Source organism: Melozone crissalis, unplaced genomic scaffold (assembly GCF_028551555.1).
Source record: "Melozone crissalis strain CALT ecotype California unplaced genomic scaffold, PUWL_Pcris_2 ptg000004l_1, whole genome shotgun sequence".
Classification (NCBI taxonomy): domain Eukaryota; kingdom Metazoa; phylum Chordata; class Aves; order Passeriformes; family Passerellidae; genus Melozone; species Melozone crissalis.
The window spans coordinates 42380181-42397648 of NW_026535782.1; the positions used below are offsets into that span (position 1 = coordinate 42380181).

General features: G+C 49.0%; 2 protein-coding genes across 3 annotated transcripts in view; one reads left to right on the plus strand and one right to left on the minus strand.

Moving 5' to 3' along the window:
* TMEM184B (transmembrane protein 184B) overlaps positions 1-12967 on the plus strand; it is a 30170-nt gene extending 17203 nt beyond the window's left edge. Inside the window, exons 4-9 of the mRNA XM_054275470.1 lie at positions 1220-1310; positions 1837-1912; positions 5069-5160; positions 5448-5617; positions 7573-7767; positions 9662-12967. Coding sequence (XP_054131445.1) covers positions 1220-1310; positions 1837-1912; positions 5069-5160; positions 5448-5617; positions 7573-7767; positions 9662-9903 — 866 coding nt within the window. The 3' untranslated portion in view covers positions 9904-12967. The remainder of the gene's footprint in view (positions 1-1219; positions 1311-1836; positions 1913-5068; positions 5161-5447; positions 5618-7572; positions 7768-9661) is intronic.
* Positions 12968-13962: 995 nt separating this feature from the next.
* MAFF (MAF bZIP transcription factor F) lies at positions 13963-17466 on the minus strand. Of its 2 annotated transcripts, none has more exons than XM_054275492.1 (3): positions 17177-17466; positions 16023-16076; positions 13963-15935 (listed from the first exon to the last, which is right to left on the minus strand). In XM_054275492.1, exons 2-3 carry the CDS (start codon positions 16056-16058, stop codon positions 15522-15524), a joined length of 450 nt encoding a protein of 149 aa, XP_054131467.1. In that variant the 5' UTR covers positions 16059-16076; positions 17177-17466; the 3' UTR covers positions 13963-15521. The 2 variants fall into 2 exon arrangements, with proteins under 2 accessions (XP_054131467.1, XP_054131457.1); XM_054275482.1 differs by having other exon boundaries at positions 16023-16079; positions 17177-17465.
* Positions 17467-17468: the final 2 nt, after the last annotated feature.

Below are 17468 nucleotides of genomic sequence, written 5' to 3' on the forward strand. Positions count from 1 at the left end.
CACATCTACAAGCCATAAGTAAATGTTTTGAGACTGTAAGTGTTTTGGGGACTGTGGAGTATCTCTTTGCCAGGGCATAGTTTAGATGCTTATAGAAGAATTTGTCTGACTTTGGAAGATCATTCATGTGGAAAAATTGACCTCAGGTCTAATAACTGGCTGCTCGGGGAGATCAGCTTCTCAGTGTTGTACATTATTAAGTTTCTGTTCTTATTTTAAAGTTCCTTGATACTGCTGTTTCTATCCCAGTTATTTGGGGCAAAAACCAGAATTTGGGTGTTGTCATTCCAGGGAGTGTCCAGACACAGGTGACCAGAGAATATAATGTTGCAAGAAAGGGTCGTCTGGTCTGTCATTTTGCCCCAGGGCTATCTGTGTCAAATGCAGAAGTACAGTCCTTGCCCTAAACAGTCTGACAACTTCAAGGGTCCAACAGCAATTACAACAAGTCAAGAGAGTGGCAGACAGGGTGTATACAGGCTCAATTCATGCACATTTAAGTGAGTTTGGATCCCATGAAAAGGAGATACATCTGTAGTTATGGGGAACTGAAATGGGGCAGAGTGTTAGTGGTCAGTCTGCTTGTCATCTGTAACAGGTTTCTGGGGAAGGCAGAAAAGAGGTGGTCTAAGGAGATTTTTATTCAGCACACAAGAAATTTTATCTTTTTGAGAAAATGAAGAACAGAGCCTGTTTTGCACAAGTCCCCACAAGACATGGAAACAGAGTTTTGCTGATTGTTATAAACTCTTTGTTTCTCCAACTCTTATGTCTATAGCCTGGTTACCTGGCAGAGACAAACTGTGTTCATCAGCTGAAAGGTTAAATACAGGAGATAACATATGGCTGATGGATCAGAGATACCTTTTCCAAATTATTTAGTACCAGTGTAATGTCCTGGAATAATGCACAGGAACCCTGTAAAGAATGGCATCTTACAGATGCCAAATAAAACAGAGACTGACCACAGTTTTAAATGGTTCTGTGACCCTTTTGGCATGAGTCATGGAACTGGCCTGGGACCTTGGCCAAACTCCCATTCAGATAGTCTTGTGAGTGCTGAGGTAGGATGATAAATGCAGTGAAAATCTGGAGTGCTTTGAAGAGAAAGGTGCTGCATAAGCAGTCCTTGCTAATGTTTAGTCTATTGCCTGTGCTTTTGGTCCTTGCACCTGTTTTGAAGTTGGTTGTCATTTTGCTGTGATTGATGTCTTTGCAGCCTTTGTAATATACAACTTTCTCAGCCTCTGCTATGAGTATTTGGGAGGGGAGAGCTCCATCATGTCTGAGATCAGAGGGAAACCAATTGAGTGAGTATTTATTGTGCTTACAGCATGACGCTGTCCTCCTGTGCCCATCTACTATTTCTCTATCCTGTCCTGAAAAACTGTGTCAGGTGGCAAGTGTCTGTTGGAACTGGGCAGCGTGGATGATGATGATGATTTACCTTGCTCTGAGACAGATCAGGCTGATCACATCCTCTTAGGCAAGCTGGACTGATTCACAATTTTTCTGGACACCTGCCTGTCCTTTATTTTCCTACTCCCTTCTCTTCCTTTAAATCTTTTCTGTCTTCAGTTGATTGTGTGTGTCTCCTCTAGGATTTCTTTTTCTCCCCATGCTATTCAGTGACAGGAAAAAAAAATTGCAGTGTGTAGTCAGGATGTTGTTTTAGACACGTCTCTAGAAGACAGTATGGCCATAACCGCAGTCATTGTTGGAGAAAGCACCAGTCCTGCAACTTGGCTGCAGAGGGGTGGATAAAGAGGGTAGGAATCTTGCACTCTTGCCCAAATCTTGCTTGTGAACTCTGTCATCTTGTGTTGGTTCTTTCAGGTCCAGCTGTGTGTATGGGACTTGCTGCCTGTGGGGAAAGACATATTCAATTGGATTCCTGAGATTCTGCAAACAGGTATGGGCTGGGACATTCTGCAGAAATTAAGTGTGTGGGGGCGGCAGTGGTGCCTTTTGCTGCTGAATTTCTGAGATCTTTGATCAGGGCTCTAATAGCATTTTGAGAGGCCTGAAGACTGCTGAAAAGAGGAGGTATTTCAGGGTTGGTTTGGTGTTAAGAATTATTTAAATATGTTAAGAATGATTTTAACATTTTCTACTCAACCCCACATCAGGAAGGCCTTAGTTTAAGACACAAGTTATCTCCTGGAACTGATGTTAATCCTAGGAAGAAACTCTCTTAATTTCTGGATTACAGAGGTCCCAACTCCAAGAAATTGATGTCTGTGTTGTGTCGCAGACACCCCACAGTTGTGTAACAGCCTCCTGAATTCCCAGTGCTGCTCTTGTGGTTTGGAGCTGAGGAGGGGTGGAGGTTGAGCATGACACATTGGTTTGTAGGAGGAACCAAGTATTGCTCACCATGTGTCTCTGTCTGTGCTGAATGGGCTATGTCGAGGGCGGGTCAGTGGGGGAGGCCTAAACCTCTATACAGCCCTTGTCTGCTCATTGCAGGTCAGTCACCTCTGGCTGACATGAAACAGCAGGTGAATTTCAAGGCTTTGCTCACCTGCTGAAATGAACACAGCAGGAGGCAGTGTGAAGCAGGTCTGGTTCTTTGAAAGGGCTCAGGTCATTGTCATTTCAGTCAGCAGGTCTAGATATCTGCCCTGGCTTCTCCTGAACAACATGGCCCATCTTCTGTGTTTTAGCAATATGCAGGAACATCAAAAGTACAGTGCAGCCTCATGGCAATATCCAGTGTTAAGCTGTGCTGCACAAGTGGCCATTTTCAAAGGACTGCTGCTTTTGCTTATGTGCTCTATTTGTCCCTGCCCCATGTTTAGTCCTTACAGCTTTTCGGTTTTCTTGCTTCTTAATTTATTTTCTAGTCTGAACCCAGTATGTTGCTTCAGCTGTTTCTCACATGTTTCATCTGGACACCCTTTGGTTGATTCACTGCATTACCTATTCTTATTGCTCCTAATGTTAATTTTTACCTTTTAAATATATTGTAAGCAGATGTAACAGCCATGAAAGTGAATGAGTGCTCGTGAAATAATTTCCCTTTGACTTCTTGCTTCTCATGTCCCACAGCCTCTTGCAGTCACTACCTGGGTTGCACATGTCTGTGTTTGAAAAGTTTGTTCACAACAGTGAAGATTAGAAGCACACCTTGGGGTATGGGGAAGGTGTGTTTTTTCTGCTGGCCTCCCCAAATCCCAGCTCTTTTGGTAACTCTGTCTTTGGTAGATACTTTGCTTTCCTTTTGCTGGTATCTGGCAGCAATTTTTCTACTTATGCCTGCCCTTTGCTAACTGCTAAGTCTGCTGTGGAGGCTGTGAGGGAGGTGTATTGAAAAGAGATGCTTAAATACTTCCATCTTTCTTGGCTCCAACTTAAATATTGTCTTGGTGAGAAATTATTGATGCCAAGGTTCACTTTCTGGTACTTCTAGACTTTCAAGATTTTTGGGGAGAACTTTCAAGGTAGATTCCTGGGAAGGCTGGTATGAAAGGGCAGCAGAACAAATGTCAGTGCTGACCTGTGCAGTATCCACCATGGTGATGATCTGGAAGAGAAATGTGCTGAAAGGAACACCTTGCCCTTTTTAGCCCTGTTCTCAGTATCTCCAGCACTTCTTTTGCCTCCCATCACTACCTGCCCATTTTCTGCTCTTTCTGGTCCCTTTCTGAAGGGACCAGAAGGAATCTGTGTGTTATAAATTTTTTTTCTTACCACCTTCACGCTGTCCCCTCTCAGTTTTTCTTGGGCAGGTGCCTGTTGTGGGTCAGTCAGTCTGCCTGTGTTGCCTGTGGACCTCCAGCTGTGAGGTGGTGTGCTGGTGTCTGTGGTGTGAAATAGAAAAAACTTGTTTCCTTAAAGATGTCTTGATCAAGATTCTTTGCTGGGCCTCTGTCTGGTGACCCTCACACATGGGTCACACACCATCCATGTGCTTCCCATATGCTGTAGCATCTTCTAGGGAAGCAGCTAAAAATAGTACGTGGTGGTTTGGATTGCAGGGAAATGGTTAAAATGTCCCCAGATCAGAAGGAGAGGAAGCTCAGAGGATGGAGTTGTTTACCAATTAGCTTGACCTTTTCCAGTTCACATATTTAAAGTGACTCACTAACTGGCATGTGCTGGGGTTTTTAATCTCCTTGAAGTCTTATGACCACTTACAAATTGCATCGTATCCAAAGCAATTATTACTGTTTGGTTTTACCTTCTTTCCATACATAGCCCTCCCCACATGCACACAGGTCAGCACCTACCCAGGCTCTTGTAGCCTCCTTCAGGGAAACACAGGTCACATCTCTTCAGGGAGACATTTTTAGGGCCATAAGTCTTTCCTTTTTTTAGGACTTTGAAGTTCAACATCTGCAGAAAGTTGAGGAATGCGGTGACTTTGAGAGAACACTCAGTCCCAATAGGAGCAGTAGTTTATATGGGCAGAACGGATAGAGCTGGTCCCAAGTGCCGTGGAATCTTTGGGGAGATTCAGTAAAGGTCATGTGGATGACAACAGAATAGCTCTTCACTTGTGTGTGGCAACACACATTGCTGTGTTTACAAAACGCCTGATTATTGTGGCAGTTGTCAAAAGTTCCTCCTCAAACAGCGGGGTTCCCCTCTGATCCAGGGGACTTTCTTGCCTAACTTTGTGACAGCTATGGACTGGAGTTTGCTTTCCTTCCCCAGTATGTCTCTGTTAAACTTGCTGTGTCTGTGCCATAGCACAGTGTGAGATTTTTTGCTTTTTGTACTGTTACAGTGCATAAATGTGCAGCAGCACAGCCTGTGAAAAGCAGCCCTGGAAGAGTGGGGCTGACAGCTTCTAGGAACAACTACAGAGAGGTTTTTCTTCCTGTTCTGGACAAGTAGATAGCATGTGTACATCTTCTGAAACTCCTTCATCTCCTCTTGGGTGCTGCAGTCCTCAAACACAATCAATTAGCAAGTGGCAGGGTCAGACATCTTGTTGGGGCTGCATTGCGCTGCCTTGCTGCGTGGTCCCAGTGGATACTCCATTTGTGATGCTGTTGGCAGCTTGTCCTCTTGCACCTCTTGCACCACCTGCCTTCTCATTGCTCCCCTCTCATTCCTGTAGGCTACCCTGCAGTTCTGTGTGGTGAAGCCCCTCATGGCCATCAGCACAGTCATCCTTCAGGCCTTCGGCAAGTACCAGGATGGTGACTTTGAGTAAGTTTATTTATTTAGCATGCAAGATTTGGCTGCCCTTTCTCTGCCTGGCTCTGCTTATTGTCTCTGTGTGTGCTGGGAAAAGATGGGAGTACATGGGTTGATGTGCATAAGAAAAGAAGGCAGAGGTAGCCCACTTTTAGCTTCATGTTTCTTCTACCTTGGTTTGGGGGTGGAAATGGGACAGGGAGGCAGGAAGGAAATGGACTCTAGGAACTTTCCATTCACAGTGGCAAGGAGAAAACATGCTGAAGTTTCAGGCATTCATATATATCTTCTCTTTTTAGTGTAACCAGTGGCTACCTCTATGTGACGATCATCTACAACATCTCTGTCAGCCTGGCACTGTATGCCCTCTTCCTTTTCTACTTCGCCACACGTGAGCTGCTTAGTCCCTACAGCCCAGTCCTCAAGTTCTTCATGGTGAAATCTGTCATCTTCCTGTCCTTCTGGCAAGGTGAGCTGTTTTTCCCTTCCCTTGGTAGGCATAAAGAGCTCTCTGCAGGGGCTCAGACACGAGAGTTGATAGAGCAGATGTTGATTAATAGACAAAATGTCTTCTTGTATCCCATTTGGTTTATAGTCATTCATTGCTTTTCTCTGGGAAAGCTGTTTTGCATGGTTTAATTTTTGTTTATATGCTCCTGAATCTTTATTATCCCTGTGTGTGTGCACAAGAACTTGTATTTGGCAAAATCAGCTGATAGGGTGAAGAGTTCTCTGCATTCCTGAAACAATCATAAAGCACAAGCTGCCAACATTTTATCTGCATGCTGCCATTTTATTGATTAAAGTGACACATCTAAAAAGTTTTAGTGCTTTTTTTAGTGCTCTAAAAATAAACTTTTAATGGTTTGTCTGTGGTGTATGTGAAGGAGCAAGCTGGTTGGGTGCAGTGTGTACTGCCACAGAACCACTGCTGGGAGAAGGACACTCAAAATTCATACACATGAAGCAGAGGCACAATCAGAAAGTTGAAATTCCACCTAAGCTTAGTGCTTCTGACTAATTGGCTCTAAGCATTTCCCTGTTCAATGCCCTACTTAGGTTTACTGAGTTGCACTTCAAAGACTAATTGAGTAGGAACTTAGGTGGAATTCAGGCTGTTGGAGTATAGCCCATCCTCCCTGTTTACAGACTAACTAATAAGCTGTCTGGTTTATCATCTTAAGGCATCTGGTCACACACTTTGTCTTCTCTGAAATTCTTCAGCCACTAAGCTGTGGACAGGGAGAAACCTCTTTTTTACAGTGGTGTGTCAAAAACACTAATATGCTTAAATGAAAAATTCTGTTACTTCAGTTTTTGTTCTAGCTAGTGCAAGTGCTGATGTTGAAAAATGTCAAAATTTTCTTAAGAAACTATGTTCTTTGGTGTTTGATCTTTGTATGCTTTCAACTCTGATCAACAAGAAAAGAGGTTTAATGTGTGGAACAGGAGCTAACAAACAAGCTCTAAGTCATGTCCAAGTGTTAGAAAGATGAGTTACTTGACAGTAGAACTGCCTTGTTAAGGTTTAGGGATCAACGTTTTTCAGTGACCTCAGGGGAGGTTAACAAAGCTTGGGAAGAGGGATGTACCACTGATAGTGGACATGAAGAATGCAGAATTTACAAGCCACAAAGACATTTGGCAGAACCCCCAAGGTAAGGAAGAAACGGATAAAGACAGCTCAGCAACTGTGCTGAATCAGCTCCAACAGAGAAAAAGGTAATTCTGGCAGGGGGAGATCATGGCCACTGTCCCAGGAAGCCACCAGCTCGAAAGGAGAGACACACTGAGCATGCAGACTAATTAGCATGAGCAGGGAGAGGCCCATTAACCAATAGAATACAGAATACTAATTAAAAAGAGAATTAGGTAATTTTTAGCCAAGGAACATGAGTGGCTTTGTTTAGTAAAATGTATAAATAGCAAAAAGCTTTGGTAGTCATCATGCTGGCTTTGTGGATTTGCCAGCCAGCACCCCTTTCTGTGCAGAACTAAATAAGTAAATAAGCCAAATACCTTGCCTCTTTGTGTGGATTGGCCTCTTGCACACTGTGTGAAAGAACCTATTTTGGGACAACACTGAGATCACAGGATTGCTTACAGAAATATCTGACTCCTCTTACCCTTTTGGACTTAATCAAGTCCTACAGCAGTTAGTTCCACAGTTTATGTGTCAGGTGAGGATAGAAGAGGGTCAGTGTTTGAACATTCTTTGCCTAAATGTATTTGTCTCATTTTATTCTTCCTTTCTCTGTTGTATAAGTGACCAGAGGTGTGTGTTTGTAGCCCACTCTGTTTGTAGCTCCTGTGGTGGGTGGGTTTGTGTCTAGGACATACAGGACAAACAGCTATTTCCATTCTTTGCAGTTACTGTGAGACCATGTTTTCTGCACATTTACATGAACTTGTTACTTTGTTTAGGGATGCTCTTGGCCATCTTGGAAAAGTGTGGTGCCATCCCCAAAATCCACTCTGCTAATGTGTCTGTGGGTGAAGGCACAGTAGCTGCTGGCTATCAAGACTTCATCATTTGTGTGGAGATGTTCTTTGCAGCCATTGCCCTGCGCCACGCCTTCACATACAAGGTGTATGTGGACAAGAGGATTGATGCCCAAGGTAGGAAGCCTGCCAGTGCATATGGCTTGTCTCTTTGGTAGTGAGACTGGGTGGAGGCTGGTCCCTCAGGCAGCCAGCACACTGATATGACTCCCAACCTGATAGCTTGGAAAACACCACATCCCCTCCTGTGTGGTGTCTGAACAGATTTATTGTGCAACAGCTCTCCAGGGCAGAAACCTTGACTGAATTGCACTGTTCCCTTTTCAGTTCCCCAGTATGCCACCCACGACAACTTGTTGCAGACCTGAGGGCTGTAAGATGTTGCATTGTTTCGGTAGAATGGGTTTGTCCTTCTTCCTGTCTCCCCAAAGGGGAACTCCATTGCTCCAGATTGTGTAACAGACTGAAGGCAGGAGGGACAGGGCCTACAACAGGCTCTGTTTTGAATCTGGCTTGGGAAGATGAGGCTGTGCTTTGGCAATGTGTTTGTCACAGAGGAGGAGGATCTTCCTGTAATGACTTTTTGAGGGCTGGGCTGGTATAAGGAACATTCTTATTTTGGGGAAGATGGATGTTATCTCTGGGAAAAGGGGGTTTTGTGCCTAGTCTGTGCAGTGTTTTCCAAATAAAGTGCTTTCTTCCTTCTGGAGGAGATCTGTGCTGAGGTGCTGGAACACAGCAGCCCTTGGGCAGTGTCTGTGTAGGTGACCCCTCCATCCCAGCCAGCCCCAGAGGTTTTGGAAGAACAGTGGTTACGGTGGGGGGAGATGAGATCTATGGGTGATGTAAGGGTAAACTACAGGTCAGTCCAGTGGGGAATGTTTCTGCGGTGGGCCTTGTTCAGTTCTTGTTATTTCCTCTTTCTCTGTCTCTGTCTTTCTCTCCTGTTCCTTTTATCTCTCCCTTGCTTTGGCCACTGGTCCCTGATGCAGCTGTTCCATCATATGGGCCATACGGTAGGTACAGCATGCTTTGTGTGTTTGTCTCAGTTGGTTTTTAGCTGGGATGCTGTTCTGTCCTGATTCCCAGCCTGCCCTGTCCTTGTTCCCCTTTCCTTGCAAGTCTGTGACTCCAGTGCCTCACACAGCTGCTTTAGGGTTGTCTGGATTACAAGTAGTAAAACAGCAGTGTAGGCATTAACGCAGAGTTTTAGAGCATTTGTGTCAGAGCTCTGGGAATTTCTCTCTGAAGAGTTATGCAGGCTCTCAAAGGAGCTGCTCTCACTCCAGCCTTCCTTCACTTTATAATTGTCACAGATGATCAGCATACTTGGGTTCTCTAGGGAGCTCGTCCCCAGAACTGAGCAGAGCCAGAAGCCCACACTGGAAATGAAGCCTAGAAGCCATGAGACATGGCAGCTCCTAGGAGACCCCACTTCCCTCTGTGCTTAGCACTGGGGTGGCACATTCTCCATCTGCTGCGTTCTTCATGGTATCATCATGAGACATGGGGTAGTTCTGCCTCTAGTACTGCCCGTTTCCCTCTTTTCCTTACTTTGTGCTGCTTTTTACTTGTATGATCTCTTTCCCATGGGCCCTTTGATACCACCTAGCAGTCTTAATTTAACTCCTATATTTTTAGAATTTACTTAGTTTTTGTCTTCTGAAAGTGTTTAGAGGAGCACCTCCTACCTGACTGTGTTCATTGCACACTCAGGCCAGCACCAATAGTGTATAGTGGACGTTGTCACTGTGGGTATGTCCCGTTCTCATGGTGTGTCCCCCATTTGGTGCTGGATTCACTTGGCTCACGGTGTCTGGGTTTAGGAGCACCACTGGTAAAACTCAACGCTACTTGTGTGGCATTTCCTCAGCAGCTGCTTAAGGAAGTCCTTAACACACCTTTTGCGGTATCTAGGACTGCATGTTCCCTGTTCTCCTTACCTTCATATTAAGGGTGTGGGGAAGGCAGCAGCGTTCTTTACTTGTCCCTTCCTGTCTTATCCAAACAGGTTGCTGTGCTCCCATGAAGAGCATCTCCAGCAGCCTCAAGGAGACCATGAATCCCCATGACATTGTCCAAGACGCGATCCACAACTTCTCTCCAGCCTACCAGCAGTACACGCAGCAGTCGACGCTGGAGCACGGTCCCCCCTGGCGCAATGGCAGCCACGTCATCTCGCGCTCCCACAGCTGCTCCGGCGCCCGTGACAACGAGAAGACCCTCTTGCTGAGCTCCGATGATGAATTCTAGGGGGGAAACTGCCAGCACAGGCTGTCACTTTCCTTTTTTTTTGTTCTTTTTTAATAATTTATTAATGGAGAAACACAGAAGTCATATCACTTCCTAGAGAGTAAAGATTGCAGAAGTGGGCACTTCCCATTAGCTTTTGTGGGCACGGACACAATGAGCAATGCGGAGGTTCCAGAATGGTCAGGACTCCATTCTTGAGCCCATTCCTATGGCAGCAATCAAATTGAATTGATTCAAGCAAAGTTCCGGGGTTTGGGGCTCTGGCTTTCCACACCTGCCCAGCTTGGTGTAGAGTGTGACTGACCAGAGCCTGGAGTTGTAGCCAAAAATGTTTTTGGTTTTTTTCTAACAGGACAACCTGACTGCTTTCTATTTCTTTTCCTGAATGGTTGATGTAGCCACAGTTTTCTCCCCAGCTCGCTGGTACTAACATCTCTGTGATCCTTGGGAAATAGGATGGGGATGCAGCCATAAGTGTTCCTGAGGACCACACCAGAGACTGGTCTTTCTAAATAGCCATTGCCCTGAATGCTAAGTAAGGAACATCTGTCCCCACCCTTCTGAACACCTGGTTATGAGTCCTGGAGTCACTCGAGGGAGTGAAGGGGAAAAGGGCAGGGCTTTCTGTGAGTTCCTTGGCTCCCTGCATCCCAAGTTGCTATAAAAGCTTGTTAAAGCTCAGAGGGGATGGAATTATATTTTCACAAGGGTGGAGTTTTTTAATCACCAGGTGTTCAAGCTTCCCATCTCCCTGGCGTTCCTGTGGCAGGAAGCCTCCCTGGAGCATCTTTCTCCTGCTAACAAGACTGAGGGCTGGCTATGATAGATGGTGAAGTTTGTAGAGCTCTGGCCCCTTCACCCCTCTTTGGGAAGGGAAGATATGTAAACACAAAACCAGTTTTTCTTCTTGTTTCCTGTCCCCCAGCATCACATCTGCCCCTGTTAGAGGTAGGTGCCAGAGCAGGTCCTGGTCTCTCACAGGTAGCTCTCCCCATGCTCATCATCACTGACTTCCCCTGAGCTACACAGGTTTCACCCTTAGGCTGGAATATTCAGGAAGGAATGTTGCACACTCCTTTGTTTTTTTATCTCTGTAGCTGTTCTGGGGCAGACTGGAGCAGACTTGAAACCTGACATGACCTGGCTGGTCAAATTTGTCTCTTTTATTTTCTCAGGCAGCAATTGCTGCTGCTGCTGCTGCTGCACATTTCACAGGCTCTGCTGCACCTGCAGTGCTATCAAGGGTGGAGCCAGCATCCATGGAAGTGGAGAAGCTTCCCCTTGCTTCTGCTGGGTTTTGGATGAACCCACGAGTACTTAGTGGAGCCAAAACAAAAGTGATCCCTCTGTAGATCTGTCCAGGGACCAGGAAATGCCTCTTGCTTGCTTAAAATTATCTAGGAGAAAAGTAGGCAGCACACTCAAGTGCTACAGCTCAGATGCTCCTACCTGCAAGCAGGAAGCAGAATTGAGAGATTGGAGCAAGCTGCTGTGTTCAGCTGTAGTTTCTCTGTTCCTCTCCTGCTTTATGCCTCCCTTGCTGAGAGCAGACCTGTGTGATTCTGGATTGCTCCTTGCTGTCCTGCTAGGAGAACTGGAGTCTGGTTTGCTGCCTGGAGTTTACCTTTCCATTTGTTTCCTAATCCATCTGCTTGTTCATTGAGCGTTTCAGAAGCAACAGTGAGTGAAGAGCTTCTCATTTATTCAGCACCTCTGCCCAAGCCGGGTAAAAGGGCTTGCGGAGAGGCAGGTTTGCTCCCTGCTGTGAGGATGAGAGAGGGAAAAGCTTAAGGATAGTGCCTCCTCCTGTACTGATGTTTCTGAGGGATGGTGAAGCAGGTGAGATCAACAAAACTGTTGAGGGAGCTGGAGGCAGGGTCAGTGCTCCAGCAGCTTCTCTGCCGCTGGATTTCCTCATTCACACAACATCCTGCAATGCCATGCTGTTGGTTACTAATTTTCCTAAATTTGTGACTGCTTAATTAGACATGCAGTCACACTCTGCCAGGCTTTGTGTGGGCTTGGTGTAAAATTTCATCATGCATAAGGCGCCTGGAAAGCAGGGCTGAAGGTTGAGCAGATTTTGTTTCTGTTTTCTATGGCTTTGATTAATATTCCTTTAATGTGAGATACTCATGTTACTCTCTCTTAGGAAAGTGGGGCATGGGACATGTTCCCATCCTCCCCTTTCTTTGCATTTGCAGGCCTTGATGATGTCCTAGTATCACTTGGTGACTGCCCCCAGTCTTTGTTGCATTTGGCTGGCTGAAATCTGTGAGATTGCCCCATTGAGCATGAAGGTGGTCCAGGCTTAGAGAAGCACGTCTTAGAACTTCATTTGAAATGTCTCCTGCATACATATATATATATATGTGTATATATATATGCACTGTGCAAAGGATCTGGATATTCTCAAAGCATCCTGTGTGTAATGGTTTCAAGTATAACTTTTGCACCAGCTGCCTTTGGAGGAGCCTGGTGAGCTAGTACCCAATGAGCCAGCTGCCCTACTTTATAATTTTATATATATATATATATATATAATGTTTTTTAACACCACACAAAATCATCCAGCACTGAGCTTCCTGCTCTTCCTCATGACCAGCAAGTGCCAGAGCAAGCACTGGCTCTGAAGCCACTTTCTATTGGAGGAACAAATATGAGATCCAGAGCTTGAGACCAAGAAGGCCAAGGCATCCATGGTCTCGTTGGTCTGCTCATGGTAGCCCAGGACCCAGGAAATGTGCCAGTTCCAGGAGTAGACCCTTGGAGCTGCTCTCCCTCACCTGCTTCCGCTCTCCTTCCTTCCTTCCTTTTTTGTTTACTATGTAACATACCCATGGGATTTGTTTATTATTTTTCCATATAGAGTAGTTCTTTGTATATAAATGACTGAAAAAAAGTATGATAAATAAGACAGAGTCACCTAGTTTTGTACCTATTGTGTTTAACTGATGTGAGCTCAGCGACAAGCCGCTCTCTATTTTGGTCTTTGTGACGTTATACTCCACAGAAATGAGCAAATATGATGACAAATAAAAATATAGAGATAATATAGATTGTACTTAAGCTGCTTCTGTGTGGTGCTGTCTTGTGTGACTTTTCTGAGTTTTTCCTCCTCGCAGGGACTGAGGCTTGGTGGGCCAGGATCTCTTGTCCTCTTCTCAGAAAGAAAGCTCTAGATGTCTGTATAGGAGCTGATGGAGAACCATCACTGCAGCACCCTGGGCTGAGACACCACTGCTGGCCCAAGGCAGGAGTGAAACCCATAAGTCAAAAACCTGGAGTAGAGATGAATCCTTCCTTAGGTGCTCACTGTGAAATATTGATGGGAGGGAGGGGGCCCCAGCAAGCAATGGCTTTGGGATTTTCTTCCATGAGCAATGTTTAGGGCTTGGACCATTTGCAGTGGCAGAGGGAATGGGACTATCAAACCCCCCAAACCATCCCAAGTGCTGCAGCCTGCTGGGGACCTGGCCCACCTGGGAATTTGGAACATGCTCACAATTTCCAGCTCAGCTCTGAGGAAGGATGGCTTCTCCACACAGGGAGAAGGTCTGGCTTCATCTCCTGATAAGGTGCCTTCCACACTTCCTCCCCTTCTGCCAGCTGTGGGCAGCTCACTGCTTTTTTCCTTGCTGTTCACAGGTAAGGTGATAAGGTCACTCAACAGGGAAGTTTTTGGGCACAGATGCCCTGCACCTGCCTCTCCTGCACCTGGTCCAAGGACAGCCTGGGGGGAATTTTTGGAGTGAAAAGCATTATCTTTCCCAGGAAAAGCTGATTCAGCACAGCTGCACAGCTCCTGAAAGGAAGTGCTTTGGGGGGTGTGTTAAGCGTGCTTTTTTAGCCCTTTTCTCTCAGAGACTACAAATCTGGTTTTGTCCTAAAAAGCCATGAGCTATCCCCCATCCCATCTTTTTTGGGCACATTCTTGAGCATGTCCTGCAGCAAAGCCAGAGGGAGACAGAAAACCTGGTCTCAGACATAGCTCTGCCCCAAGTTCAAGAAGGACCAAACACACTCCCACTGTGGAAAAAAAAAAAGAACTTGCTTTATTTGTAAAGTCTACAAAATACAGAGGAGTCGGGTAGGACACATACTGTAAGTCAGAAAATAAATAAGTTTTTTTTTTGCTCTATATAAGATAAAATGTGATTTGCATATATAAAATATAAAGTACGGCTCTGTACCAACATCCTGGCTGTGCCGAGAGGCGGAATGGCAAAGAGGACGTGAAAATAACTTATGTTCGTGCAATAAATAAACCCAAGAGGAGTCAGGGTGGGGGATGCCAACCACAGTGCCCCATCCAGGAGTGGCAGGCACCTCTCTACAGGGAAGAACAGAGGCTGCAGCCGAGGGCGGCTGGCGTGGCAATACCCAGGCAGGGGCAGAACGAGGGGCGGGGGAATCATCTACAGTAGGCAGCAGATCCCGAGATGGACCTGCCTCCTGCTCCCTCCCCTGTGCTGCCTGCATTTAGAGAACCCAGCTCTTCTCCAGCCTTGCAGCCTGCTCAAGAGCCGGTTGTCCCACACTGGTGTCCAAGCTGGAGGAAAACCAAAGGGAGGAGCCTACCTGCCCTCAGGCAGCTCCAAGGAGTAGGGATGCTCTCCACCCCTACTTCCCACCTCCTGCACCTCTACCCCTCTCTCTGCCTCCACATCTGACTCAGGGCCGGGAGCACCTTTCCATGGGCCTTGTAGGCAGTGGGGCACCCGGGAGGGCTTGGTGGAGCCATACAAGCTGGCCTGTGCTGAGCAAAACAGTGTTTATCTCTGCTCCAGCTGCCTCTGCTTCCTTCCTGCCGGTGCTGCTGCCTTTCAGACGGCCGGCCAGGCCGAGTGTCCTGTCAGCAGGAAGAGGCGTGAAGGATGTGCATGATAGAGAAAGATAAAACAGCACCACTGTTTCTCCCCTTTGTGGACAACAGCCTGGGCTAACCCACTCACATCTCCCAGTTCCCCCCTGCCCAATCACTGTCACCCAATCTCCCCACCTCTGGGGTCCCCCAGCACCACAAGCTGCCACAGTGCTTTCCCATTCCATTCATCCTTACCAGGCATTAACACACAGCCACTTTATCTCCCCCTCTGACCTGCTAACCTTCCCTTGCCATCTGCATCCCCAGAGATTTCAGACATGCTGCCACCTCTCCCCCTGCTCCAGCTGTGGCCCAGGTTGTCTGCCCAATGCCGATACCCTTCTATCATACCTTCTTCCCCTACACTGCAAGACCTCTCTCTCCTCTTTTCCCTCTCTAGCACATGCTCCTGGGACTGCCTGGCCCACATTTAACTCTCCCACATCCTCGCAAAAAAGAGGCACCTGGCATTTTCCTACCAGCTTGGAGCTGTGGGATGCTTCCCCACTGTGTAGGTTTGCTCTCTCCTGTCTGCACACCCAAGAGGGGAGGGGGCTATGGGGGCAACCAGTGAGGTCCTGTCCTCCATCCAAGCACCCACATAGCAGCAGCCCTCCCTACCTGGGGGAGCTGGAGGTCAAGGGATGGGAGAAAGAGGATTTTGGGCACAGGCTGGGGAAGGGCTGGGAGGCAATTCATGGGTTAGGCACCCCGGGGAGGACCGTGTCCAGCCGGGGGACGGAGGCCAGCACTAGGAGTAGGCGGCCTGGTTGGTGCCGGACTTGACGATGGTGATGACGCTGGCCGTGGCCACCTTGGCAGGGGGCCCGTGAGTGGCCACGGTGCGGGCAAAGCCCTGCAGGGCCTCGTACTTGCCACGCAGGGTGTCGAGCTCCAGGCGCATGGCAGCATTCTCCCGGGCCAGCTTGTCCACCTCCCACTCCAGCTCCATCTTCTGCTTCTGCAGCTCTTCCTTCTGGCAGACGCGCTTCACTCGGCAGCTGGCAGCATAACCCCGGTTCTTCAGCGTCCGACGACGCTGCTTCAGCCTCGCCACCTCCTCCTTGGAGAGGCCCCGCAGGTGGTGATTGAGTTCCCGCACTGAGAGCCCCATCAGCTCCTCATCCGACAGCAGCGGAGTGTTCTCCCCCAGCTCCCGCTTCACCTGCCGGAGAGAGGGGTGGTTGGGTTGTCTGAGACCCCCAAAACCAGCTCCCCTGATTCCCATGCCTCTGTTCCCACTGGTGCTCACCTTCAAAGCCTTGCTGGAGAGCCCGTCTGCAGCCATCCTTTCCTCACTCCGGCCCTGCTGAGCAGCCAGGAGAAAAGCCGGTTACTGCCAGCCCCGTGTTCCTCACCTCGGAAGAGAAGACACCGGCCCTGCTGGTCCCCTGCCCGCTGCCCACATCCCCCCCACCCCGGGCCGCATGACTCACCCACTCCTTTTAAAAAGTACATTGTAATAATATTTATAGCAATGATGACTGCAAGCAATAATAATAATGGGGCAAGGACCTCCCACCCTCCTTCATCCCATCACGAGAGGGTTGGGATGCTGCTCTGCCCAGGGGACTCAAAATGCCCCAGCCGCCTGCTGGGAAGCCAAGCCTTCCCCGCGGGGAGGGAACACAGGCGAGATCCGCCCGAGGCTGAAAGGAAAGTAAAAGCAGCAGCCCCACCGAGTGACACCGTGGCGAAGTCACCCAGCCGGGACCCGCGGGGAGGTGCCGCCCCACCGCCCGGCCAGAGCCCCGCGGGTGCCACCGCAAGGGTCGGGTGTCCTCAGCTCCGGGGGCGGCCGAAGGGTCGCGGTCACGAAGCGCAGGCGGGTGAAGTGGCCGCCCCGTGATTCAGCAGCGCAGGGGTGAAAGTCACGGAAGCGGTGCCTGCCCCTCGCCCATGGCCGGGCCCTCCCCGCCCCGGGGTCGGAGAGTGAGGAGGGGTCCGGGATTCCGGACCTCAGCCCAGCAGCCTCTCCCAGCCTCGGGGAACCCCGGTCTCGGTAGGAGAGCCCTCGGAGGTTCGAGGGGGGCCGGGACGGGGCCGAGAGCCCCTCGAAGGGAATGAGGGGCTGGAGGGGGGCGGCGGGAAAGGTGGAGCCGGGCCGGCTGGAAGCTGATGCAATCCGGGCCGGAGATCCGCCGCCGGAGCCGAAGGAGCGGCGGCGGATCCCTCCAGGGCGGTGGCCGGGAATTGGAAAGGAACAACCGACGACCCCGAGCGTGGTGGTCCGGCCGGCCCCCCCGTCCCGTTGCCCCCAGCCTTAGTCCCGGTCCCGATCCCCGCCTTCGGCGGCGGCAGAGAGGCCTCCAGCCGGTGCCGGACCCCGCCGCCCCCTTCTCCCGTCCGCCCCGCGAGGGGCGAAGGCAAGCCGGGAGCGGAGGGGCCGCTCCGGCCGGCGCTCACCTGGCGGCTGCGCTGTTCCCGCGGGGCCGCTGCCGGGTCGGGGCGTCGGGCGGCGCCGCCAACCTCGCTCTCCGCGATTACTCACCCGCGGATTCTTTTCATTCATAAAAACACAGTCATGCGGTGACGTCACCCTCACCACGCCCCCTCGCCGCCGCTGCCGCGCGGGGCGGCCGCTGCCCTTAAAGTGCCCCGCCGTGCCAGCGTACGCCGCGCGGTGCCAGCACGCATCGCCAGCCGCGCTGTCAACACGACCGCGCTGCAAAAGCGCTGGCTTGTACTCGAGCTCAGC